General features: G+C 41.7%; 1 protein-coding gene across 4 annotated transcripts in view; it reads left to right on the top strand.

Moving 5' to 3' along the window:
• The window catches only part of RBMS2 (RNA binding motif single stranded interacting protein 2), a 61,513-nt gene extending 36,516 nt beyond the window's left edge, over positions 1 to 24,997 (top strand). For 3 of the 4 annotated variants that reach the window (XM_024736762.1, XM_024736760.1, XM_024736763.1), the window contains 13 exons: positions 1,405 to 1,571; positions 6,152 to 6,210; positions 7,056 to 7,147; positions 8,220 to 8,377; positions 12,401 to 12,480; positions 12,614 to 12,723; positions 13,186 to 13,232; positions 13,774 to 13,867; positions 17,972 to 18,049; positions 18,389 to 18,499; positions 19,122 to 19,202; positions 19,648 to 19,733; positions 19,839 to 24,997. In XM_024736762.1, the coding sequence (XP_024592530.1) occupies positions 1,429 to 1,571; positions 6,152 to 6,210; positions 7,056 to 7,147; positions 8,220 to 8,377; positions 12,401 to 12,480; positions 12,614 to 12,723; positions 13,186 to 13,232; positions 13,774 to 13,867; positions 17,972 to 18,049; positions 18,389 to 18,499; positions 19,122 to 19,202; positions 19,648 to 19,728 (1,134 nt within the window). In that variant the 5' untranslated portion in view covers positions 1,405 to 1,428 and the 3' untranslated portion in view covers positions 19,729 to 19,733; positions 19,839 to 24,997. The remainder of the gene's footprint in view (positions 1 to 1,404; positions 1,572 to 6,151; positions 6,211 to 7,055; positions 7,148 to 8,219; positions 8,378 to 12,400; positions 12,481 to 12,613; positions 12,724 to 13,185; positions 13,233 to 13,773; positions 13,868 to 17,971; positions 18,050 to 18,388; positions 18,500 to 19,121; positions 19,203 to 19,647; positions 19,734 to 19,838) is intronic. The other variant, XM_024736761.1, reaches the window with a different exon arrangement.
• The last annotated feature ends 210 nt before the right edge of the window (positions 24,998 to 25,207 follow it).

Below are 25,207 nucleotides of genomic sequence, written 5' to 3'. Positions count from 1 at the left end.
TTACCACTACTACCAAAGAAGAGAGAGAGGGGGAAAACCTGGAGATGCAGCTAGTATTTTATAGGGAAGTAATTCCAAACAGATTTATACTATACAGTGCTTTAAGACAAGGGAGAACTGGAATATGAGTATGATATAGTAAAATGCACTATGTTATAGGTAATTATGCAAATTTAGAGGATTATGAACCATATATATGTATATACACTAGAAGCCTGATTAGAGCATAAGGGTATAAAATATGCCATGAAAGAAATGAATCCATGTTCCAGTCAACCTGGTAATTTTTCTCTAACAGAAGTACCCCCCTACAGAAGGGGCCCCAAAATGTAGCAGAGTCTGGTTGCCTGTTCTGGTATCAGTAGTGAAAAATTACAGATGTTTCATCCCAAATGCTGGATTTCCTTAACCATACTTTATCTATTATTCATTCATATTTAAACTTTTAAAAACTTGTAAATAACTTATGACTAAACCCCTATCAGCACAGTAACAAATTTCATTTTTTACTACCTGGCATGGTAATTAGTATTTCATTTTGTTTGTCTAATCTTATAATAATTTTCAAGCTCCTGCAGGTATTTTGCAGTCTCATATTCTACAGTTTTATGAATAGTCTATGTTTAACTTTTCTATACCTTCATCATTTAATAAATTTTTATTAGTTCCTCTGTGATTTTTGAATGGAACCTAGATTTTATTAGTCTTGTCTCATTACACAGTTTACTTAAGAGGCATACATTAATTGTGTCTCCAGCATCTGTATGATAAAAACGTTCCTCTATAACTAAGAACCTTTTTTCAAAACCTTTATCAAGCTTATTTTGGCCTCTCATTTCCCCTGAAAGTTAGGTAGGACAGTTAAATATTTTCTTATTTTATGGCAGAGAGGAATTCCTTTAGGTTTCTTTCTTAACGCTCTTTTTAAAAAATTAATTAATTAATTAAGGGCTGCATTGGGTCTTTGTTGCTGCGTGAGAGCTTTTCTCTAGTTGCGGCGAGCGGGGGCTACTCTTTGTTGCAGTGCACAGGCTTCTCATTGCGGTGGCTTCGCTTGTTGCAGAGCACGGGCTCTAGGCACATGGGCTTCATTAGTTGTGGCATGCAGGCTCAGTAGTTGTGGCTCACGGGCTGTACAGCACAGGCTCAGTAGTTGTGGCACACAGGCTTAGTTGCTCTGCAGCATGTGGGATCTTCCCAGACCAGGGCTCGAACCTGTGTCTCCTGCATTGGCAGGCGGATTCTTAACAACTGTGCTACCAGGGAAGCCCTTTTATCTCTTTTGATGACTTCATTGCTGTTAAAGTTTGGAATCATTCTTTCCAAGGGGCCAAGATCTTCCTCACTCTTCAGCATCTAAATGTATAATTCTTCTGACCTTCTGTTCTTCATGTCTCCCTGCAGCCATATGTGTCATTGTCTCAGCCAATGGCACCACCTAGTCCAAGCAACAGTACCCCTAACAGCAGCAGTGGGAGCACTGTAAATGACCAGCTGAGTAAAACCAACCTCTACATCCGGGGATTGCAGCCAAGCACTACAGACCAGGACCTAGTCAAGTTGTGTCAGTCGTAAGTTGGGGTACATAGGGGTAGGTCTCCAGGGACAGTACAGATTTGGTGATACTGGCTTCTTACCAGATACTCTTATCCTGAAATGCAATATTATCAATATTTTGCTTCTACCCCTATAGTTGCAAGGTTTCTCAGCAGCCCCTCTTAGAGGAATTCTACCTACTACATATATATATAACTTTTATGTGTTTCTCTGAGGAAAGCTGGATAGGGCTGACCTTTGAAGCCTAGTTAGTATATGACTTTGTTTCCAGCATGTACCCAGAACTGATGGTCTTAGTGGAAATAATTCCTATCCTTACACCTTGAATAGAAATGCTCAGTATCTCTAAAGATATTGATTAGTAGATAGTGAAAACCAGCAGTAGGGATAGAAGAAAGTGGGACTAGCCAATCGAATTATACACTTAGGAGAGTTTCTGCTGCTAGAGTTATTCTCAGTGACCCAGAGGAGCCCTCAAATTAGTGGATAAAGAAGAAAATGGAGAAAGAGTTGTCACTTGGCATCTACCCCCTAAAGATCTTTGGGGTTTCTTCAGCATAGATTTGAGTCATGAGGTGGAGACAACTACCATGGAATTAGCCCAATTAGGAAAACTGGAAAAATTGCAAGAATGCAGAGAGGCCAGCTCAATTCCATTTGGCAGAAATATATGTGTTTCAAATCATTTATATGGGGGACTGATTAGAGGCAGAAGTCTGGTGGGATGGTAATATTAATGGGGAAGGGGAAATCGAGTTTAGAAAGAAATAAAGATAGGAACCTTAGTCTGTGTAAATTTACCATCTTTTAAAACTCTATTGAAGTTTTACATACAGAAGTTTTACATACAAGCATACAGAAAAGTGCACAAATCAGAAGTGTTTATAGAACAGTGAATTTTCACAAGGTGAACACATCCTTGTAACAGTCCCTGGTAACCAGATCAAGGAATAGAACACTACCAGCTCTTCAGAAGCCCACCTCCCAGTGACAGTCCGTCCCCCACCCCCAAAGGTATCTACTGTTTGGCTTCTAAACGATTGATGTGGCTTGTTTGAACCTCATATGAATATAATGATATAGCACATACCGTTTTATGTCTGGTTTCTTTTGTTCAATGTTGTTTGTGAGATTCATCCACATTGTTGCATATAGCAAAAATGTGTTCATTCTTATTGCTTTATAGAATTCCATCATAGGAATAAACCACAACTTATTTACTTGTTCTGCTGTTGCTGGACATTTAAGTTGTTCCCAGTATGTGACTATTATGGATACGGACAGTGCTGCTATGAACTTGTACATGTCTTTTGGTGCATGTGTATAAGTATATACATTTATGTTGGGTATATACCTAGGAGTAAAATTGCTAAATCATAGGATATACATTTGTTCAGCTTTTGTAGATACTAGTAAACAATTTTCTAAAGTGGTCAAAGTAACTCAAACTCCCATAACAGTATGAGTATGTGGCAGCTGTTCCAAATCCTGAAGAGGCAGAACATTCTCCCCTCAAAATGTTTGTATGCGGCATCAGAGGTACTCTATAAATCCCTTACTCTACTGAGGTAGTGGCTTTTGGAAGTTTGCTAGCACCAGGCTGCATAAAATCAGTCTCTAAAGGCTAGATGTGTGTATAAAACCTGAATCTGTTACCTCGGCTTACCTTGCTTTAGAAGGCTATTTAAATGGAATTTAGGGAACTTAGTCTAGGACTAGTAATTTTTTTGAGGGAATGGGAATTGGCAAAAATGTTGGTTTATGAGGGAAAAGAGTATCATATCAATCTAGTTCCTTGATTTCTGCACCCTGTATTTCTTTTTTTATTTTTTTTGCGGTATGCAGGCCTCTCACTGTTGTGGCCTCTCCCGTTGCGGAGCACAGGCTCCGGACGCACAGGCTCAGTGGCATGGTTCACGGGCTCAGCCGCTCCGCGGCATGTGGGATCTTCCTGGACTGGGGCACGAACCTGCATGCCCTGCATCGGCAGGCGGACTCTCAACCACTGCGCCACCAGGGAAGCCCCACTGTGTATTTCTTGTACTAAATATAATGTGCTGCAAAAATCAATCCTCTCACTCCACAAGACAGAGAAAAAACTCAATTCTACTTCACTATACTTTTAGACTTTCATTTTGCCCTTCCCAATAGTTGCCTTACCTTCTGCTATGTCTGAAGGGATGAGAACAGTCAGGGTCAGCGTGTACAATAAGATGGAAGTAAGGAGCCCAGTAGGGGACCATAGAGAAGTAGGAATGAGGAAGGGAAAGAATAGGTGCTACATGAATTATGATGAAAGGGAAGCTGTGAAGAACTGGTGGGTGGAATCCTCATGGGTGTGTGAGCTAGGAGGGACACCTTTCTGTGAAGGGTGTTTCCCATGCATAGGACTTCCTGCCTTTGTCCCAGTTATCTCTCTAGGTTGTACGGGAAGTAAATGTTGCTGGATCCTAAGCCCTGGTGGGCAGGAAGGAGAGGCGTGGAGTCTGGAACTGGAACTCCTGGTTCTCTTGGAGGGACTCCTTCGGAGGAGGAAGCTGCATGATCCAGCTGTTGCCAGCTGAAGTGGAAATTCTGACTCAAAGTCTCAGGCTGCTCAGACCACAGCAAGCTCCACCCTGGGGCCTCGATAGGGATAGCAGCATGTGTGTGTCCTCTGGCTTACAGACTCTTGCATCCCTTCCTTTCCTAAATTTGGGAAAGAGTCCAAGTATGTAGCCCTGAAGGGTTAGGTTCGCCACATCCATTCTAGCCTCCAGGGCATCGCTTGGCTTATTCTGTCTAATCCAATGGGTCACAGAGCTCCTCTCTACAACAGTCAGTGAGAGGCTGCCGAGGAGCGAAACAAATGCATCAATCATCGTATGTTCTTTAGGGATGGGATGAGAGGAAAAGTAGAAAAAAATGCTTGTTTCAGGTATTCGTCTCAAATTCAGTCCCTGCCAACTGTTTTCAGTTAAATTTTATACTTCTGACTTTGTTAGTGATTGCTGTTCTGTCTCTCTAATATTTTCACCCTCCTGGAGTGGAATGTAGAGACTTCTTTATAGTAGAACACTTCTAATATAATCCCTGACCTGTGATAGATACTCCACTGCTCAAGTTTGGGGAACTCCACATGAATCTGCTGCCAAAGTATAATTTTCAGAAAGTTGAAAAGCGTAACTCTGCTGCAGGTATAGATGAACGCATGCCAAATATTTATTTTACTCATTAGTGAGGGAACTAGCAGGATGGTAAAATGGGTTCAAAGAGTATTTGAGGGACTGAAGAAAGAATGTTGGAATAAGATTACGAGGTTACAGAGAAAACTGGTTCATACCCTATAGGACTATAAAACAGTAACCTTTGGGATCATCTTTTCTAATGGACAGAAATTGTTTGTATTTCTACTTGATAAAAATCTACAAATTAATATGTATCTTCACAAAATCTGGGCCCTCATCAGTAATAAATAGTAACTGAAACAAAGAAACATCCCCCTAGATAACAGAATATACTTTGAATGGGCCTTGTAGACAGTGTTCCAGAATGACATTGAAAGAATGTGCAATCCTCATTTTGCCTTATCGTCAAGTTTTGGATAATTTTCTTAACACAGCTGTTGCATTTGCTTTTATGCCCACTCCCCTCCCTAATACACTGAAATCTTGACAATAAGAAATAGAAATCAGGGAATTCCTTGGCAGTCCAGTGGTCAGGACTCGGCGCTTTCACTGCTGGGGCCCTGGGTTTGATCCCTGGTTGGGGAACTAAAATCTCATAAGCTGTGAGGTGCAGCCAAAAAAAAAGAAAAGAAATAGAAGTCTTAGAGATTAAAGCAGGAAAGAGCCATTTGGTTAAATGTTGAGGTCCCATGAATATAATAATAATATAATATAACATATAATAATAATAGCAGTTAAGAGTGTTCAGGTGTTTACCATTTGATAGGCATTAGTACTTTATATTCATGCACTCATTTCATATTTCCAACAATCCTATCTCCATTTTACAGATGGTGAGACTGAGGCACAGAAAGGTTAAATGACTTGTCCAAGATCACACATAGCTATAAAGTGGCAGAACCAGGATTTGAACAAAAGCAGTTTGGCTCAAGTTGACCTTCACTCAGGGGGCCAGTAGAAGGGTGAAGAGTGGGGTGTCAGAGAAGAGAAACAGTTTTTCATGGGAGGAATGGTGTTTCTTCAAAGGAAGATAAATAACATCAAGGATTATTTTTAGTCCTCAAGGAATTCTAGCCAGAGCTCTGGCCTTACACACTGCTATGTGGACACCACCAAGCTTCTTTCCCAAAAAAAGACAGTAGTCTTTTTCTAACTAGTATCTGAGTCTTATTTGGGGAAGAAGAGAGAAATGTGTTGATAGTGTAGGGACTGCAGTTACCTTATTTCTTGTAGGTACCTTTGGGGAATAGGTTTATATGATAAGTGTGACGTTTTAAATTCATTTCTTCTTTGTTCTAAGGTTTGAGTAGGGACAGTTTTCCTAGTGGGAGTGAAGACAGGGCATGGATTCATGCAGATGTCTCAATCTCTGTCCTAGTCTAAATCCCTGTCCCCAGATTATCACTTTGCATTTTCTTCTCCCTTAGATATGGCAAGATTGTCTCCACTAAGGCCATACTGGACAAGACCACAAACAAATGCAAAGGTAAGAGAACAGCTGCTCTTGGTGGTGAAGAACAGCTGTAAGTGAGGCCATCCCTTGCCTTTGCCCTTTATTGCTGCAAGTCCCTGGTTTCCAGTGCCAGGGAGGAGTCTTCAGGGTTTTCAGGCTTAAAAGACTAGTAGGTATTTAGATTCTTTGTGACCAGATAGCTAGAGCTGAAAATGCTGTTTTGGGGACTCAAGGCTAGAAGCCTGCACAGAGTGCCTTTGAGTCCCCTGGGCCTACTTTGGCTGTCATGTTTCCCTGGATTGGATGGTAGATATTCATTCATGGGTGAGTTTATTTCTACTTAGCAAAGCATTGTAAATGCCTTTTGTTTGTGGAGGTGGGTTGGGTTTGTTGGGGTTTTGAGCAATTCTAGGTGGGGATGGAAGAGTGGAAGGAGGGGAAAGGGCTGTACATTGGGGTGAGGAGGGGCTTCTTCCAGCAGGTGGCTGATTATCTGCTGTGGAGAGGCTGTATTTCCTACATGCCTAGCATTTCTGCAGGTGTGCCTAGAAAAGAGAAGGGGGTTCTTTTGGAAATAGAGGGGGCTGTGAATTATTAGAGGAGCCTAATTCTTGAAACCTAGGACTTCTTAGGGGAGAGGGAGGAAGGCAAGGATACCATAAAGACCTCATTGCCCTTGGCATTCTTAGCTATAAAGTAGACCAAATCTCACAGGGTTTGAGGAGCACGTGGATAACCACCTGAAACCTCTTCATTTCTCTTCCTCCCTACCACTTCTATTGCGTGGATCGTAACTCCTCCTCTGTTTCCTGAAAAGCCTGAGCCTCCTACCTCCCTCACACCCCCCACCTCCCAGTGATGCTGTTTCCCTGTTCCAGGCTATGGCTTTGTGGACTTTGACAGTCCTTCAGCAGCACAGAAAGCTGTAACAGCACTGAAAGCCAGTGGTGTGCAAGCACAGATGGCAAAGGTAAGGGTACTACCCCGTGTCTATTCCTCTGAGGGGTTGTAGTTAGCACCAAAGGCTTCCAGAGGTTTAAGAACCATGCGGTTGATGGGCAAGGGCTATCTGCAGTGCTTTTTAATTTATTTAGTTAGTTATTTAGTTATTTAGTTATGGCTGCATTGGGTCTTCGTTGCTGCGTGGGCTTTCTCTAGTTGTGTTGAGCGGGGGCTACTGTTGGTTGCGGTGCATGAGCTACTCATTTCAGTGGCTTCTCTTGTTGAGGAGCATGGGCTCTAGGCGCGCAGGCTTCAGTAGTTGTGGCTTCCGGGCCCTAGAGCACAGGTTCAGTAGTTGTGGCGCACGGGCTTCGTTGCTCTGTGGCATGTGGGATCTTCCCCGACCAGGGCTCGAACCCGTGTCCTCTGCATTGGCAGGCGGATTCTTAACCACTGCGCCACCAGGGAGGCCCTCTCCCACCTCTTCTTGAGAAAAGCCCTCTGACATTAGAGTGACTTTAGACTTCCTGTGAGACTAGAACTTTCAGGGCTCCGTGGTGACCCAGTGAACTATACATCTGGCTCTTAGTGCAACCCCCAGCACATTGGCTTCCCTTTTCCCTTCTCTTCTCCTCCTGCTTTCCCTCCATCAGGGAGTGTACAGGCATTCCTACTAAGAGGAGTCTGCTGTGGCTGGAAGAGCGGAGTGGGGGGATTACCCAGAACAATGCAGCCCGGGAAGCAAAGGCAGTCCAAGAGAATCCAGCCTCTGGGACAGGCTGTTGGGCTGTTGGATAGCAGAGGAGAGCGCTGCTCTGCCTAGTTCTTAAAGAGACAGCCAAAAACTTAATTGATGGCTTGTACTGTGGGCTTGTACAGTACTAGAAATATTAAATCTGTGGGGTTTTTTGGCCCGGACTCAGTTTATAACCCATGACCCATGATAGTGGGACCAGGTGTTACAAATCGTTAAGATCCTCTTTGTTTATATGCATGCCTCCCTGCTCTCTCTTTTCTGAGATGTCATTTTGTGGCTGCCCACTGAGGGTGGGAGAGGGTTAAGAGATATGAAATTCATTTTTTCACTTTTATTTCCATAGCAACAGGAGCAGGACCCCACAAATTTATACATCTCAAACCTCCCGCTGTCAATGGATGAGCAAGAACTGGAGGGAATGCTGAAGCCCTTTGGCCAGGTTATTTCCACTAGAATCCTTCGAGACACCAGTGGGACCAGCAGAGGCGTTGGCTTTGCAAGGTGAGGGATGCCAAGAATGGGAAATGATGAGGTTAATAAGGAATGTCACTTAGAAGGTCACCAGAAAGTCTGTGCCCTGCTCCCCCCAGGACCAAACGATTAGTCGAAAGTACTTGACAGTAAATCAAAAGTTCATATAATTTTAGGTCAAAGTACTCACAAACCTATTTTCTCCCAAATCTTTATCCTTTCCCCATTACTTTCTGCTATTCTAGCCTTTGTTTCTTTGATTCAGACATAACCAGAATAAAATAATTCCATATCTTGTTATAGTTTACTGAGTATTTCTCATCCTATTATTTAATCTGTGAAATAAATATTAATTCTCCATTTTATAGAAAAGGAAACCAAAATTCCCAATATGAAGTGATTTGCCCAAAGGTCTCACAGGAGCAGAGCCCTTATCCTTCTGGCTTCAGGATCAGCAGGATGAAATGGAAGATTTGGTACCTTTTCAGATCTGTTGAGAGTCGTAGATTCTAGAACCAGCTCTGCGACTAACTGCCCATGTGATATCAGATCTTTATGAGCCTTGGTTTACTCTGTGAAGTAGAGATTTAGATGAGTGATTTTCTTAAGGTGTTCCCTAGAGCTGCAGAATTTTTCAGGGTACCTTCTTCTGAGCTTAGGGTCACTATTGTAGGGCTTCAGCCTCTTCTAGCCCACTTAGGAAATGGTTCTGCTTTTATTTAAGATTTTGCTTGAAAGGAGATTCTGTTGCCTTTCTAAAAAGTTTGAAAAGTATTGGAGTAAGTGATCTAAAAGTCCCTTTTTCTTTTATAATATCTTCTCTGGTCCAAGAACATTCCTTTACTCTAGAGTGTTTTAGACCTTGAGAACAAGGAATAGGACCTTTTCCCTAGCCAACTCAATCTTGGTGGCACCACCTGCTGGCAATCCCAAGTATAACTAAAGGGGAGTTTCTAAGGTTTGTGATCATCAAACGTTTTTGCTCCATACTCTTAAAGCAAAAGCTCCAGTTCATGGCACCTTAGTTGTCTCGATAATTTTTTAGCCCTAGACAAAAGAAATACTTAACAATTTGCTTTACTAAGTAATTAAATGGTCTAGACAATTCAAAAAGTGTTTAATAAATATCTTAACAACTTTGTAGTTATTTGAAAAATACATTGAAAGAGAAAATATTTTTATTTCATTCTTAAATAACTATACTTTCTAGTGAATGTGTGCCTGTTGGACACTACACAACTTCTCAAACCTTGGAATCAGATTGGACACTTACACCCTCATTTCCTGTTACACATTAGTTTTCTTATGGTACTTGCTTTTGTCATAGCAACCACTGAAAAACCAGCTTTGCAAAAATATGTTATCTAAAGGATTGTAGGGTGATCTAATGTTGAAATGATGAACTGTTTAGAGTTAGTCGTCTTTACAGTAGATATCCAATAGGTATTGCTGTATTTTCTTCAGAAAGTTAAAATATCCCTTGTTGTGCCTCTGTGAGCTCATCACAATGGCCCAGGGTGCCTCAAAGCCCAGTGTGGGAAATATGGCTTTGAAAACTTAAAAAACTATGAAATCTCTTGCATGTTTCTACATTAATACCTACAGATTTTCTTCATACATTTAGATTCTTGCAAAGTATAATTTCCAGCAATTTATAAATATTGACATTTTAAATAAAACTGTCATATCATTTAAAAATGTATCTAAATGAGATCTAAATGTCATAGCAATTTGATACACAAAATCATTTAAAAAATACCTAGGGCATTTTTTTAAAAGTCATAACTCTTACATCATTCTTATAGTGTTCTGTTTTTCTTCTTGATCTTGTATTTCCATTGTATTTCCCTACAGAATTGTATTCTAGTGTAAAATACTTTTTTATAGTTGAAAGTCTTTGTATGGATCATTGTTACACTTCTCTGCAATGAAAATATGTATATAACTTTTTTTCCTGTGGCCCTGAGTCTATATGCATTAATCCATAAGAAAATTATATTTATAATTAGTTCACAGTTGCCCCAAACAACATAAATATATTAAAATGTTGATACAAAATTGTTTCATATAAAGTAAAATTTATTGGAAATGCTCCTTTTAGATTTATATAATTAGATCATGTAGCCATCAGTGAATATTGTTTATTGCTGTAACAAGACAGAGTTTAGTACCAGCTCTGTTCCTGTGTTTTGTTTTCATGGTGAGGAACCTTGTTCACATAAATAAGTAAATGGGAATGGAAAGAGTTTTGCTAAAATAGGAATTCTTTGAATTCCTTCTGAATTATATGCCAAGACGAGGGTGATCTATCATCCAAAATGACTTTTTTATGTGTCAGTTGACAACTTGTTGAGTCCTCTAGCTTGTGGGAAGGAAGAATTGGAAACATCTGACTTAACAAAAAGATTTGTAACTTAGTCCTCCATGCCTTGTGTTGAGCTTTGGGATGAGTTCGAAGTATATTGAGAAGAGTGGTTGTAAGAGGGGACTTCAGCCTTGATCATTAGTGATCACAAGCTCTCCCTCAGGCACATCAGTTTTAGGAAAGCGTTTATGAGGAAGCTGAGGTCCTGAAAGTGATTCTCTTAAAACCCTCCATGCCTGCTCACCCTTTTGAAAGACTAAGGAGTAGGAGTAACCCAACTCAACACTTTTTGCTCTAGGACACCTAAGGTTATTTTCTCTAAAAGTTTCCATTTGAGGCCTTTTTTAGTAACTGCCTTCATAGGAATGGTTCGTATCTTTAGTTGTTATTGGCATAGAAAATATACTGAGACTTACTTTAAATATGGAAAGAGGGGAAGATACTGTACCCTGTATTATATAGATCTTTATCATTTTAAAACACATTTATATGCATTATCTCATTTGATCTATACAGCCCTGTGTAATAAGGTAGATGGGGATTTGAAGCAGAAATGAGGAATGAGTCAGAAGGGTTTTTGTGCATTTTCTAACTCACAGAGACTCTGAGCGGTGAACGGGTGCTGGAATCTAGATTTTCTGATTTTTACTCAGTCCTCTTTCCCCAACAAGACACTTTAACTCAGTAGTTCCTAACATTGTTTTTTCTATCACTCTGGACCATAAACCCTGTCTTAATACTCTTTCCTCCCACAGACTCATGAAATCTTTTTTTTCTCCCATTTTTCAAAAAAAATTGAAGTATAGTTGAATTACAATATTGTGTTAGTTTCTGGTATACAGCAAAGTGATTTATATATGTATCCTTTTTCATATATATGTATACATATGTGTTTATATGTATATATAGATAATATATGTATACATACACATATATATTATTTTTCACATTCTTTTCCATTATGATTTATCACAGGATATTTAATATAGTTCCCTGTGCTATACAGTAGGACATTGTTGTTTATCTGTATTATATATATTAGTTTGTATCTGCTTACCCCAAACTCCTAATTTATCCCTCCCTGCCCCGACTCATGAAATCTTAATGATGTTATCAGTAGCTATTTAGACCTTGATAATTATAACCAGAAGCAAAAAATAAATATTGGCGAATTCTTAGCTTGTACAGTTTTATCAAAGTGAGGGAAGAGGGGAACCCCTGGTGGTCCAGTGGTTAGGACTCGGCACTTTCACTGCTGTGGTCTGGGTTCAGTCCCTGGTTGGGGAAGTAAGATTCCACAAGCTGCACAGCGTGGCAAAAAAAAAAAAAAAAAAAGTGAGGGAACAATTTCCATTAGGAATTTTGTAATAAAAAATAATGGTAACAGCATTGTATTCTTATTTAGGGACCCAGACACAACACTAGGCCCATCTATCAGTGTCTTCTTTGGAATATTCATGGTTTGAAGACCACCATTATTCCTTTTAGGAGCCAGTTGAGAAAACCTTCATTAGAAGCTGGGGTTGCCTCTTTAAGATACCTTGACTTTGTGTGGAGGAAACTCTGTATTTCTGTAGCGACAACTTTGGGAGCATTTGTGGGGCTGGGAACTTAGAGCTTTCTCTTCGAATATAAGGAGAGTACAGATCCTGGAGAAGGTAGACCCTAACTCCTCTTGTGCTCCTTAGGATGGAGTCCACAGAGAAGTGTGAAGCCATCATCACCCACTTTAATGGAAAATATATTAAGACACCCCCTGGAGTACCAGGTGAGGCATCTGGGAATCAGGCTGAGAGGGCCACAGGTTATGACTTCCTGTGAAGATTCTGGAGGATTTTTGCATGAGTGAGTGGACTAAGTGAGGTGGGACTCAGCTGCCTGTCTGCTTTCTCTCTTGGCAGCCCCATCTGATCCCTTGCTTTGCAAATTTGCTGATGGGGGTCCAAAGAAACGACAGAACCAAGGAAAATTTGTGCAAAATGGACGGGCCTGGCCAAGGAATGGAGACATGGTAAGAGGCCCTCTAGGAGACAGGAATACTAAGGACATTAAAATGTAATGGATGGGGCTTCCCTGGCGGTCCGGTGGTTGGGACTCCGTGCTTCTACTGCAGGGGGCACAGGTTCTATCCCTGGTAGGGGAACTAAGATCCTGCATGCCGAGCAAAGCGGCCAAAAAAAAAAAAAGAAAAGAAAAGTGGAATGGAAATTTCCATGGCCTGATTTCTGTGGTAAACTTGAGAGCTACAGTATGTAACAGAGATGCTGGCTGCTTAACATGCTCTTCAGTGTGGATCTTGAATGGAATTTTGCATCCTGCACAACCAGAAAAACCCTGGAACAGTTGTAGTGGGATTAGTTCAGACTTCATTTTTAATCAGTTGAACCAAATACGTCCTCAGCCTTGAAATTCTGGGCTTGTTCCTGTTCTCACTAAGGGCTCACAATGTGCGTGCTGTGTTCTTTCTTTATAGGGTGGTATGGCCTTGACCTATGACCCCACCACAGCTCTTCAGAATGGGTAAGGGTGTTTTCTATAAACAGGCCACCTGAAAATGACAGCGGCCTGTGTGCAGGCACTCGGATGTTTCATCTTGATATTTAAAGAGTAGTCAGTGGTGGGACTTCCCTGGTGGCACAGTGGTTAAGAATCCGCCTGCCAATGCAGGGGACACAGGTTTGATCCCTGGTCCGGGAAGATCCCATATGCTGAGGAGCAACTAAGCCCACGCGCCACAACTACTGAGCCTGCCCTCTACCGCCCACGAGCCACAACTGCTGAGTCTGTGTGCCACAACTACTGAAGCCCACATGACCAGACCCATGCTTCACAACAAAGAGAAGCCACCACAATGAGAAGCCCACACACCGCAACGAAGAGTAGCCCCTGCTCGCAGCAACTAGAGCCCGCACACAGCAACAAAGACCCAACACAGCCAAAAATTAAATAAACTTATTTAAAAAAAAAAAGAGTAGTTAGTGGGAAGTGGCTGTGTCTATCAGTGGGGGCCCTTGCCTTGTAGTTTCCTGTGACTCCTTACTGATGAGGTCCCTTCCTACAGGTTTTACCCAGCTCCTTATAACATCACCCCCAGCAGGATGCTTGCTCAGTCTGCACTGTCCCCGTATCTTCCATCTCCTGTGTCTTCATATCAGGTATGTTGTCTTCATATCAGGTACGTTCATGCCCAGAAAAGGGTGTGGTGGTTTTCCCTACCATTGTGTTTTAGGCTGGGAACTACTTGTTGTTCTTTTGTTTTTTCCTTTATACATACTATACACAAATAGTTTTACATAAAAGCATAACATGTGATCACACTACATGTATATGAACTGTTGTAGAAGCATCCTTTTACTCTCCACTACTCCCACAAGCAAACCCATGTTAATTTCCTACTAGTTTCCATATTTTTTCTTATCTGCATATACACATAAGTATAGGGTTTTGGAAGTCATTGTTTATGTTACAAAAATTTTCCATATTAAATATATATTTTTACACTTTACTCTTCTCATTTAAACCAGTGATTCTCAAAGTGTGGTCCCTGGACCAGCAATATCAGCACTACCCGGGGATTTTTAGAAACACAAGTTCTTGGACTCCACCCTAGATTCACAGGAACTCTGGGGACGGGTCCTACCAATCTGAGTTTTAACAAGCCCTCCAGGTAGTTCTTATGCAGCTCTGTTCTAATTATTTCCTTTTTAATAGTAACATATTTTATGCTGCACATATACCAGAATTCTTCCACTATACCCCAGTGAAAGGCATTCTTTGGATTTCAGTTTTTATCTGGTGCAAATAATGCTCTAGTAAACATCCTTTTGCCTATATCCTCACATATGAGTGCTTTTGTTTCTGGGGGCTAGAGTCCGAGGGGTGAGGTTGTTAGGTTGAATAATACACGGACTTTCAGTTTTATAGATGTTACCAGATTGCTTTCCACAGAGACTGTGCCAATTCACATTCCACTGGCAACATATGAGAGTACCCATTTTCCTCCAGCCAGAGGTGACATTGCTCTTTTAAAATTTTTTTCAATCCTGATACATGTAAAATACATTGTTACTTTAATTTGCACTTCCCTGACTGCAGCTGAGTTTAAGCATTTTTTTGGTCATATTTTTATTTGCTCTTCATATACTTGGTCCTTTTTCCTGTTTGACTATTTGTTCTTTTCCCATCAACTTATAAAAACTATCAGTATTATTGGGACTTCCCTGGTGGTCCAGTGGTTAAGATTCTGTGCTCCCAAAGCAGGGGGCGTGGGTTTGATCCCTGGTCGGGGAACTAAGATCCCACAAGCCACACAGGGCAGCCAAAAAAAAAAAGCTGTCAATATTATAAGTACTAATCTTCTGAATGTTATCTTTGTTACAAGTTTTTTTTTCCAAATTTAATTGTTTTCTGTTGACTTTATGGTCCTCAAACTTCAGCTGTGCATCAGAATCACTTATTAAACCTAGGTTACTGGGTACCACAGCAAGAATTTCTGATTCAGCAAGTCTAGGGTGAGAGGCAAGAATTTGTATTTCTAACAAGTTCCCAGATGCTGCTCCTGCTTCTGCTGCTGATCCGGGGACCATACTTTGGGAATCACTAGTTTTTGCCGTACAAAAGTTTTTAAATTTGTGTATAGTTAAATATGTCTGCTTTTTTACTTACAGCTTTTGCATTTCTTGTCTTAATTTAAAAGGTCTTCCCAGTCCCTATATTGTACATATGGTCCCCAAGATGTATTTCATTGTTTTACATTTAAATGTATAATAACCAGGAATTTATTTTTGTATATGACATAAGATAGGGGTTCTATTGTATTTCCTTCAAAATGTTCACCAGTTATCCTAGCACCAAATTATTAAATAATCCATCCTTTTCCCACTGAATTGAAATGCCACCTTTGTCATATAGTAAACACTGGAATCTTTTTCTGTATCCTTTATTCTCTTCCAGTGATCATTGTGTCTGTTCCTATTTCAATAATGTATTGATTTGATTACAGTGGCTTTCATAGTATGTTCTAATATTTGATAAGACAAAACCTTCTCCACTCTTTCATACTTTTCTTTGCTATGTTTTGGCATTTATTCTTCTGTATAAGTTTATGATCATTTTATCTAATTTTTAAAAATCTGTGAGGGAGGATTTTAATTGGAATTACATTAGATCTATATATTAAAGAGGATTGACTTCTTAAAAAGTACTAAGTCTTTTCACCTAAAATATGGTATTTCTTTTCATGTTCTCAAAGTTTTATGTCCTTCAATAAGATCTTAGTTTTATTTATGTAGGTCTTATGTTTTTCTTGTTAAATATACTTCTAAGTGTTCTGTAATTTTTATAAGCATTTTTAGATGCTTACTGATACACTGAGAAGTTACTAATTTATGTTCATCTATCTTGTATACTGCTCACTTACCAAATCCTCTTATTACTACTAGTTTTTTTTTTTTTTTTACTTAAGTCTCTTAGGTTTTCTAGGTATACAGTTATATCATTGATGCAAAATAATAGTTCTCTCCTCCTTTTCAATTTTATGCCAACTGTGTTCTTATCCAATTGTATTTATTTGACCCCACTACCTAATAGGTTACTATAATTGCAATGGTTTTAATATTTCTCTGTTTGGGTTAAGGTTTGCAGATAGTTTTTGGTAATAGCCTTTAATATATGTAAGTAGTTTCTTTCTAGTCTCTATTTTACTTTGTGGTGTTTTGTTTTTTGTTTTTTTTTTACGGTACGCGGGCCTCTCACTGTTGTGGCTTCCCCCGTTGCGGAGCACAGGCTCTGGACACGCAGGCTCAGTGGCCATGGCTCACGGGCCCAGCCACTCCGCAGCATGTGGGATATTCCCGGACCGGGGCACGAACCCGTTTCCCCTGCATCGGCAGGCGGACTCTCAACCACTGTGCCACCAGGGAAGCCCTGTGGTATTTTTTAAAATTTATTTTCTGGTCGCACCTCGGGGCTTGTGTGATCTTAGCTCCCCGATCAGGGGTTGAACCCGGGCCGCGGCAGTGAAAGCGCTGAGTCATAACCACTGGACCGCCAGGGAATTCCCTACTTTGTGATTTTTTAAAAAGTAAATGGCTGCTGAATTTTCTAAAATGTCTTTTCAGCATCTAATATTACACTATGGCTTTTTTTCTTCAATTTTGACTTATGTTTGTAGAGCTTCTGATCTCGAACAATCCTTATATTTGTGGAATAAACCTACTTGTCTATCAAGATGCATTTCTAGCTTCTCGTTGCTTTTTTTAATCTTAAAATTCAGATATAATTTACAGACGATAAAATTCATCCTCTTAAAGTGTACAAGTCAGTATTTTTTAGTATATTTATAGAAGTGTGCAACTGTCCCCATTATCTAATTCCAGAACACTTTCATCACCTCAGAAAGAAACTGTGTACCCATTAGTATTTATTCCCCATTTGCCCTTACCCCTGCCCGTGGCAATGACCAATATGCTTTCTACGTCTATAGATTTGCCTGTTCTGACCATTGCATATAAATGGAATCATACAGTATATGTCTTTTGTGTCTGGCTTCTTTCACTTAGCATGTTTTCAAAGTTTATTCATGTGTAGCATGTATCAGTACTTCATTCTTTTTTATGACTGAACCACATTCCATTTTATGGATATGCCACATTTTGTTATCCATTTATCAGTTGATGGCCATTTGAGTTGTTTCCACCTTTTGGCTATTATGAATAATGCTGCTCTGAACTATTGTGCACAGTTTTGTGTGGACATATGTTTTCATTTCTCCAGGGTATATACCTAGGAGTGAAATTGCTGGGTTACATAGTAACTCTATGTTTAACTTTTTGAGGAACTGCTAAACTGTTTTCCAAAGCCCCTGTACCATTTTACATCCCCACCTGTGGTGTATAACATTTGTTATTGTGTCCTTTTTTAATTATAGCCATCCTGGTGGGTATGAAGTGGTATCTCATTGTGGCTTTGATTTGCATTTCCCTAGTGACTAATGTTGAACCTGTTTCATGTGCATGTTGGCCATTTGTATATCACCTTAGAGAAATATCTACTCAAATTTGTAGCCCAGTTTAAAATTGGATTACTTGAAGTGTAAGAGTTGTTAATATTTTTTAAACAGTTTATTCTTAATATTTACAGTTTCTGAGGGGGGGGCACACTCCAACCTTATGTGGGTTTTGCTGAACATTATCAGATCATTGGGCGAAATAATAGTCTCTAGGCAATTAACGTTGTTTGTTTATTTTCGCTTGCATTAGAGAGTAACTCAGACATCTCCTCTACAAGTACCTAACCTGTCTTGGATGCACCACCAGTCATACCTCATGCAGCCTTCAGTGAGTGTTCAGAAGTGGGCAAAAGCCAAAGAGGCAATTTGATGTAAAGAAAAACGGTGGGATTTGATGAAATGAGATAAGGGTGTGAGTTCTGGCTCAGTCTCTTGTGTAACCCAGGTGTTTGACCTTAAATTCTGTGAGTTTGCTATTCTTAGACAAGGATCCCTCCAGATTGATGGGCAGTGCCTGTTCCTGCTACATAGCTGGGTCGTTGCTCACCTATCATTTCCCAGGATTTTTAAATGTCTGTCTTCAGTGGTTCTGGTAGCCATGAATCACCGCTTCAGGCAGCCTCATAGGATGCTGCCAACTAACCCTGTCCTTTGTTGCTGCTTCTAGGGTTCAGTTCTGACACCAGGAATGGATCATCCTATTTCTCTTCAGCCTGCCTCCATGATGGGACCTCTTACCCAGCAACTGGGCCACCTCTCGCTCAGCAGCACGGGCACAGTAAAGCAGGATATTTTTTTATTATAAACTCCTACCAAGCAAAGAATACCTATGTAATACTCTTAGGTTTAAATACTCTTGAATAAGGATGGGAATCACTTCAGTGTCATCGAGGGCACACTCAGAAAAGGCGATAAACTAAAAAGATAATAATCCGTGAGCTAGGAATACAGCCATTCTGCTGTTTAGCTCATTCATTTTAACTGATTCCTACTCATGCAACTAAATAAATGGTGTTTCTACCTACATATTAGTTTATCTAGTTCATACACTTTCCTAGAAGTCTTTATCAAAGTAGTAACAGGAAGAAAGGGTGAAGCTCATTAGTTTTCTTGTAGGTCGGATGCATTCTGATTTGTTCAGGAGGGCTTAAAGCAGAGAAGGCGTTGAGAAAAAGCAGAAGACAGGAAAGAGGAGGAAAAGGTAGTCATGTACGTAGAAGCCTCTCTAAGCCAGTGTACTTTAGAGTCACCTGAAGTGCTTTTAAAAAGCACAATTAGGACAATTAAATTAGAATCTCTGGGGACGGAACAATAGGCACTGGTAGTTTTTACAGCTCCCCAGGTGCTTTAAATGTAGCCAAGAATCACTGCTCTAAGCCTATTGATGTATCTCATTCCAGTATATGCCAACAGCTGCAGCTATGCAAGGAGCGTACATCTCCCAGTACACCCCTGTGCCTTCTTCCAGTGTTTCAGTTGAGGTAAGAGCTTTATAATCTCTTTGGATTGAGGATTGGAAAATGAACAGAGGCAGATTTTCCCCTGATCAAAATCTTCCTCTCACAGTGATGCTGATTCTGTGTTCACAAATAGCTGGTAGGGATGTGAAGAATGTAGGAAGGAAAGACTTAGTTTGTATCTTTGAATGAGGCCCTTCCTCTCATTTGGCAGACAGTAGTTAATCCCAGGATGCTGGCTTGTATCGACTAGTGTGTCCTGGGAAGAGGATGGGTTGCTCTAAACGTTGGGGAAGTGATGCTCTGAGTGTGCGTGTGTGTGTATGTGTGTGTGTGTGTGTGTATGTGCACTCACACAGGTGTGTGGGAATGGGTTGGTTGGGGAGGACATGCAACTTAGCTAGGCTGCTTCAGTGGGAGGTGAGGAAAGGATGCACAAGGTGACTCTCCTGCCTTGGCTGTGGTACAGGAGAGCGGCAGCCAGCAAAATCAAGTGACGGTGGATGCTCCCTCAGACCATGGGGTCTATTCTTTCCAGTTCAACAAGTAACAGTGGTAAGAATCACATACTGAGGGGCGGTGTGGGCTGAGCAGCCTGAAATCAGACTCTCATGTTTGTCATTCCCCCTCCCTACCCTCTCTGGCTTATGCCTGCTTTAGGATTTCCCTCCCCATCTTTGTTGAGTATATAAATGAATTCTTGGAGATGCTGATGCTCCAGACTCCAGAGGGCTGACCAGGAATACAGCCCCTCTGTGGGCCCAGCTGAGGACTAACAGTTGGTCATCGGTTTTCACAGGCCTGGGCCTGGAAAAAGAAGTCTCTGCACTCCTGCCCTCTGCTCTTGCTCCACTCCTGGTGGAGCCTGGAGGAACTGTCACTTTTTGTGTGTGCTACAGTCGAGGAGACCAAAAAGACTTCTTTTATTTTGTGAAGAAAGTTTTATGTTTTGTTTTAAACTGCAATATACTCTTTCCGTACCCCAAAGAGACACGGTGCCTGGAGCTTGTTCTCATCTTTATGAAAAACAGTTTTTGATGTGTTGGACTTATTTGGGAAGGCTTTTTAAACAAATTATTTTCTTAAAAGAAAAAGGTGTCGTGCTAGAAGACTGATGGAGTCCTACTGTGGGCCCTACTTACTGAGTTTAATTATGGACCTTTTGGCAGGGGTGTAAGAAAACATGCAGACTTTTAAAGTTTTGTTTTATAAAGCTCTTAGATCACACATCCCATCTCTTCTTCACATACATTTTATGCCTTCTTTCTCTCATCCAGAGTGTTCTTTTTCTCTTTTCCATACAGCAGAACCTGCCTACTTTGCCTCTTTAAGTTTTTAGCTTTGTGAATTTCTTTTTTGAATGAAATTTCATATGGAATTTTGGGGGGCTGGGCAAGGAACAAGGTAGAACACTAAGCAGGCAGCGGAAGTGGCTTTTCCTCCCTCTGACCTGCCACATCCTAGGAGGAAAGACTAGGCTTTGCCCTCCGGAAGCAGAGATGTGACCTAGGCTCACTAAGGAGACAATCCCACAGCCTTAGGAAGCCATCCTTGATCCAAATTCGGATGAAGACTAGGTTTTCCCTGGCGAGTTCCAGAGGAGTGGACCTACTGACTTCTGACTAACTCTTCTCACTGCCGAGGCCAACACCACACCCTCTGAGAAAATGTCTTCCCCTGTTACAGCTTTTCAGGAATACCTGCTTTTCTGCTTCCTAGAGGATCTTTTCTGCCCTGGGTCTCAGGGCCCCTCTCTTCACTATCTCACATGGTTGCTGTGCTCAGGGCCTTTGCATTTGTGACCTTGCTGAATCCATTTAGGTTCCTTCCCCATCACGGACAATCAGCTGCTTTACCTCTAGACCAGCGATTCTCAAAGAGGTGGTTTTGTCGCCTAGAGGCCATTTGGCAATCTCTGGAGACACTTTTGGTTGTCGCGCCTGGGGGTGGGGCTGTGTGCTACTGGCAGCTAGTGGCTGGAGACCAGGGATTCTGCTAAACACCCTGCAGGGCACAGCAGAGCCCCAACTCCCCCAGCAGAGAATTGTCTGGCTCAAAATGTCAGTAGTACCAAGGTTAGGAAACCTTGATGTAGACAGTGTCATCCCTGCCTCCTGTACCAGAGGACTTGGTAAATTCCCATCCCCACCCTGGACACATGGTGCCTTTTGACACTCAGGCAGCTAGTTGAGAGGGACAGAACTGAGGTTCTTGAATTTTCCCCAGGCTTTGACCTTTGGCACATCTGTGTACAGCAAGAGCTGTCCTTGAAAGGCTTGTGCCATGTGCACACACACATCCAGAGGGATAGAGGTGGGGACTGTTCTGTGTGTGTGTGCCGTGAAGAGGCGAGAAAGGACGAAGCTCTTTGTAACTGTCCAGAGCAACCTGCCCTAGTGTGTTTGGGCCCCTTTTCCAGGGGATCAGGACATCAGAAATAATCTTCCTGCTTGTGGAAGGACAGCAGGGAGCTGGGATAGAAAAGGGCCATAAACCCCATCTCACTATTTACAAGGTCAAGATTCCTTCAAAAAGCTATAATTTGCTCTTCAACTCCATCACCTTCTGCAAGACCTGACTGTGCACACGGAGACAGATAGGAGGAAGCCTTTGTCCATCTTCTAGGAAATAAGATCCTGCACCTGTCTCTTCCCAGTCACTCCCTTATGCACTGAAAGGAGAGTTCTGCTCCCCTTCACTTCAAGGTCAGGTGCCTTTCCACCAATCAGACAGAAAGCCAAATAATGGAGAATGGAGAAACAGGTGTTCAGTAGGCTGGCTGTAGGGAGAGGAAGGAGATGCTACTGGGCAGGAAGAAGCTGTATTATCAGTTGTTGTACCTAGAGCTTGGGCCTAGCTTTCCCTCCCCTCCACCCATCCCAGAGTTGAGAGTCCTAATGCTCCCTACCCATAGAGTGTCCTTTTGTACATCCTGGGGTTAAGGGAGTAGGGGTAGGGGACAATAGGTAGGATGTAAAGTATAAAGGATAAAATTGCCACTATTCATTTTCTTACGGGTACTTCCAACCTCAGGAAGGGTTTATCTGATGTAAAACAGCCCCAAACCGAGTAACTTTATAGAAGGTTTTGCCTGGGCAGGTATCTCTTGTTTCTGAGTCTCTACTCCTTAGTCAAGGAAAATACACCATATGTTTCTTGTCAGTGGCCTTGAAGAAAAGGAGAAAAATCTAGAATCCTGTTCATTTAATTAATAGTAGTTTAGGGGAGCCTTGCTTTGCTAGGAGGCTTAGTGAAATGAGGGCCTTTCATGTGTAGAAACTGTTGATGTCACTGCTGCCCTCCTCTGCCTCCCAGAATTCCTGGTTCTGTCTACTTTCTCTGTATTTAAATGTTTAAATGGCTGTAATTTTGCTGTGTTTTGTTGTAAAATTCTGAAGTTACCTTTTGTGTGTTCTCATGTCAGTCTGCTTGATGGATTTTATTAATGGGTGTCTCTGGTTTGGGCAGGTTGGGGCATGGGAAGTGACGGAGAGCCTGAAGTTATCTTTGTGATGGTTAATGGCATTGTGGAATTTTGTTTGGGCCTTTTTGGGTTACACTCATGATACTTTTTGCCTAATTGTTAGTTCATTTCTAACAGTTCATAACATGGGTGAGTGATTGGAAAAAGGAGACAAGGAATGAGGGATACTTTTTTCTCCCATGAAATAGCCCCATTGGTGGCAGTGGTGGCAGAGGAATTGTAGGGGGAGCCTTCAAGCTCACAGCCTAGGACTGGGCTCTTTAAACACTATGCTAGTGTTTTCTGAATCCTGTATTCATGGAGCCAGGTCATAACTCTCTCTGTACTTCATATCTCACCCCCACTCATTACAGATGCTCATAACATTCTTAAAATATTTTAGTACTTTGTATTTTTCTCTTTTCAGTCAAATAGAACATACTAGATCCCTTTCTCAGATGATACAATCCTTTACTAGCCTCAGAGCCTGCCCATCCCATCTCATGCGGTGTTATTACTGCTCCTCTCTCACTCTGAGATGATACTCAGCCCCGAGGCTGATTAGAGTTTTTGGAGGAGGGTGTGGGTCGAGGTTAGGGAAGATGTGGGAATGATGATGGGGAGAGATGTTATTTTTAAAGTGTGTTTTTAACCAAAGGATTTGAAGAGTTGCCTAGACTAGGAAGCCTGGTGACTCTGAAGGGGTAATAAATAGCCCTTGTCGGTAACAGATGGGGGTAGTAGGGGGACATTACTTGCACTCAGTGTGAGGACTGTGCTGCTCTACTGACCATCCTTGGATTGGGCCACCTCAGCCCAGTTCCATTCTTCTTTCCTAACTTACTGATCAGTGAGCTCATTCAGCCCCTTCGTGCCTGCCTGCATTGCTTATTCCCTGCTGCTTCAGTGTCTACCGTTTGGGGACCTACACGTGGGTTGTTACTTTGCTCCACAAAGGTGAGGTGAGAGGCCTTGCTGGAATGGAATGTTGCAGGGATCCCCACAGAATCATCTTCTAGGGGAAAAAAAAAAATCGTTGCTGTTCTCTTATGCACGTTCTCCTAGGGCAATAAACTTGGGTCAGTGATCAGATCTAAACTTGTCCTCAGGCTCTGCTAGACCAGCTTCATTCAGAGAAGAGGGTGGGTATTATGAAAGCTAGTCTGTAAGGGCTAGGTCTTAAACCTTGGGCCTTGTCACACTGATCCTTCCTGATTCCCTCTTAAACCAACTACTCCATTTCTATGCTACCTGCATTTTAGGTCTTTCCAAGCATTAGCAGATCCCTCATTTACTCAGCTTTTACTCCTTCCTTTCGTAGGAGGGTCTTCCTCCAACAGCTGAGATGGGCCTGAGAGCTCTATCACCCTTCTCGTCTTTGCCGAATTCTGCTGCACCTGCACCCTAGGGGTGGTCCCCACATGACTGTAGTAATGAGAAAGCTAGGTGCCCTCTCACCCCAGTTACCACTGCTCCTTCTCCCTGGCATGTCCACGTCTGTTTTGAATGAATCTTCATTCTCCAGGTGTATCCCAGAACTTTCTTGTCTTTGTTAAAGACCTACCTCACAGTTTCACAATTCAACACGGGCACCTGGTTCACTTCTTTCCTTCCTTTACTCTGTCCTTGCCTTCATAAGGGTTAGGAGGATGGGGGCTACAAAGGTCTCACGATCAATTGCAAAATCTCTTGGTTATTTGTTTCTGGAATGTCTTCTTTGAGATTTTTACCTCCTTTATCACCCCAGAATAGTGTGAACTCTTCAGTTAGGTCTTGCTGTGGTATGCCAGGAGGATAGGCTGAGTAATGAGTGCTTAGAATATTAATTAATGCTTGGGAGCCACCCCCAGGAACACCAACATGGGAGCAGAGCTCAGAACTTGAGAGGATAAGAGTTTGCCAGTGGCTGCCATGAGCTGAGAAGGTAAACATGCACCAGAGAGGGCATCTGGGATTTTTATAGGGCTGAAAGCAGAGATGCTCCTTCTCCACCTATTCCAGTTAGTTTAGAGGGTCACCAAAACAAAACTTCCAGCCTGGGGTGTGATAAGCTTTCCTAGCCTGAGTAAAGAAAAGTTCTTGCCCCATTACTGGTGTCCACATCCCCCAACACACACATTTTATTTCGGGTGGCCAAGTGCTCTCTAGCATGCACTTATCACCTTGGACAGGAAATAAGTTTAATTTATACTCAAAACACATTTTTTCTTTATCCAGAGGTTTCCAGTTTTATACTCTTGCCACGTCTGTGCCAATGCTACCCATTCTTCTGACCCTTGGTATTCACTTGTTCCTTCCCTACAATTGGGTAGAACTTTGTCTTATTTCAACTTTTGAAATAAAACACAAAAGTCTACCTCGTGGTGTCTTATCCATGATTGGAAGCTGGGAAGGTGGTGTTGAGCACATGTATTTGCTATAATGGGAACACAGGTGGCAGCTTAGGAAGCCAAGGCCATGTCTCACAAGGCAGGAACTAGGGACACTTGAATCCTTTGTTTTAGCACCTCAGCCAGGAGCACCTGTTCTACCCACATGAGCACAAATTCTGCCTTGGATGCCTCTT

This window comes from Neophocaena asiaeorientalis, unplaced genomic scaffold, assembly GCF_003031525.2.
Source record: "Neophocaena asiaeorientalis asiaeorientalis breed wild unplaced genomic scaffold, Neophocaena_asiaeorientalis_V1.1 scaffold134, whole genome shotgun sequence".
In the NCBI taxonomy this organism is placed as follows: domain Eukaryota; kingdom Metazoa; phylum Chordata; class Mammalia; order Artiodactyla; family Phocoenidae; genus Neophocaena; species Neophocaena asiaeorientalis.
Note: the sequence above shows the minus strand (reverse complement) of the source record. Positions and strands in the feature narration are given on the sequence as shown.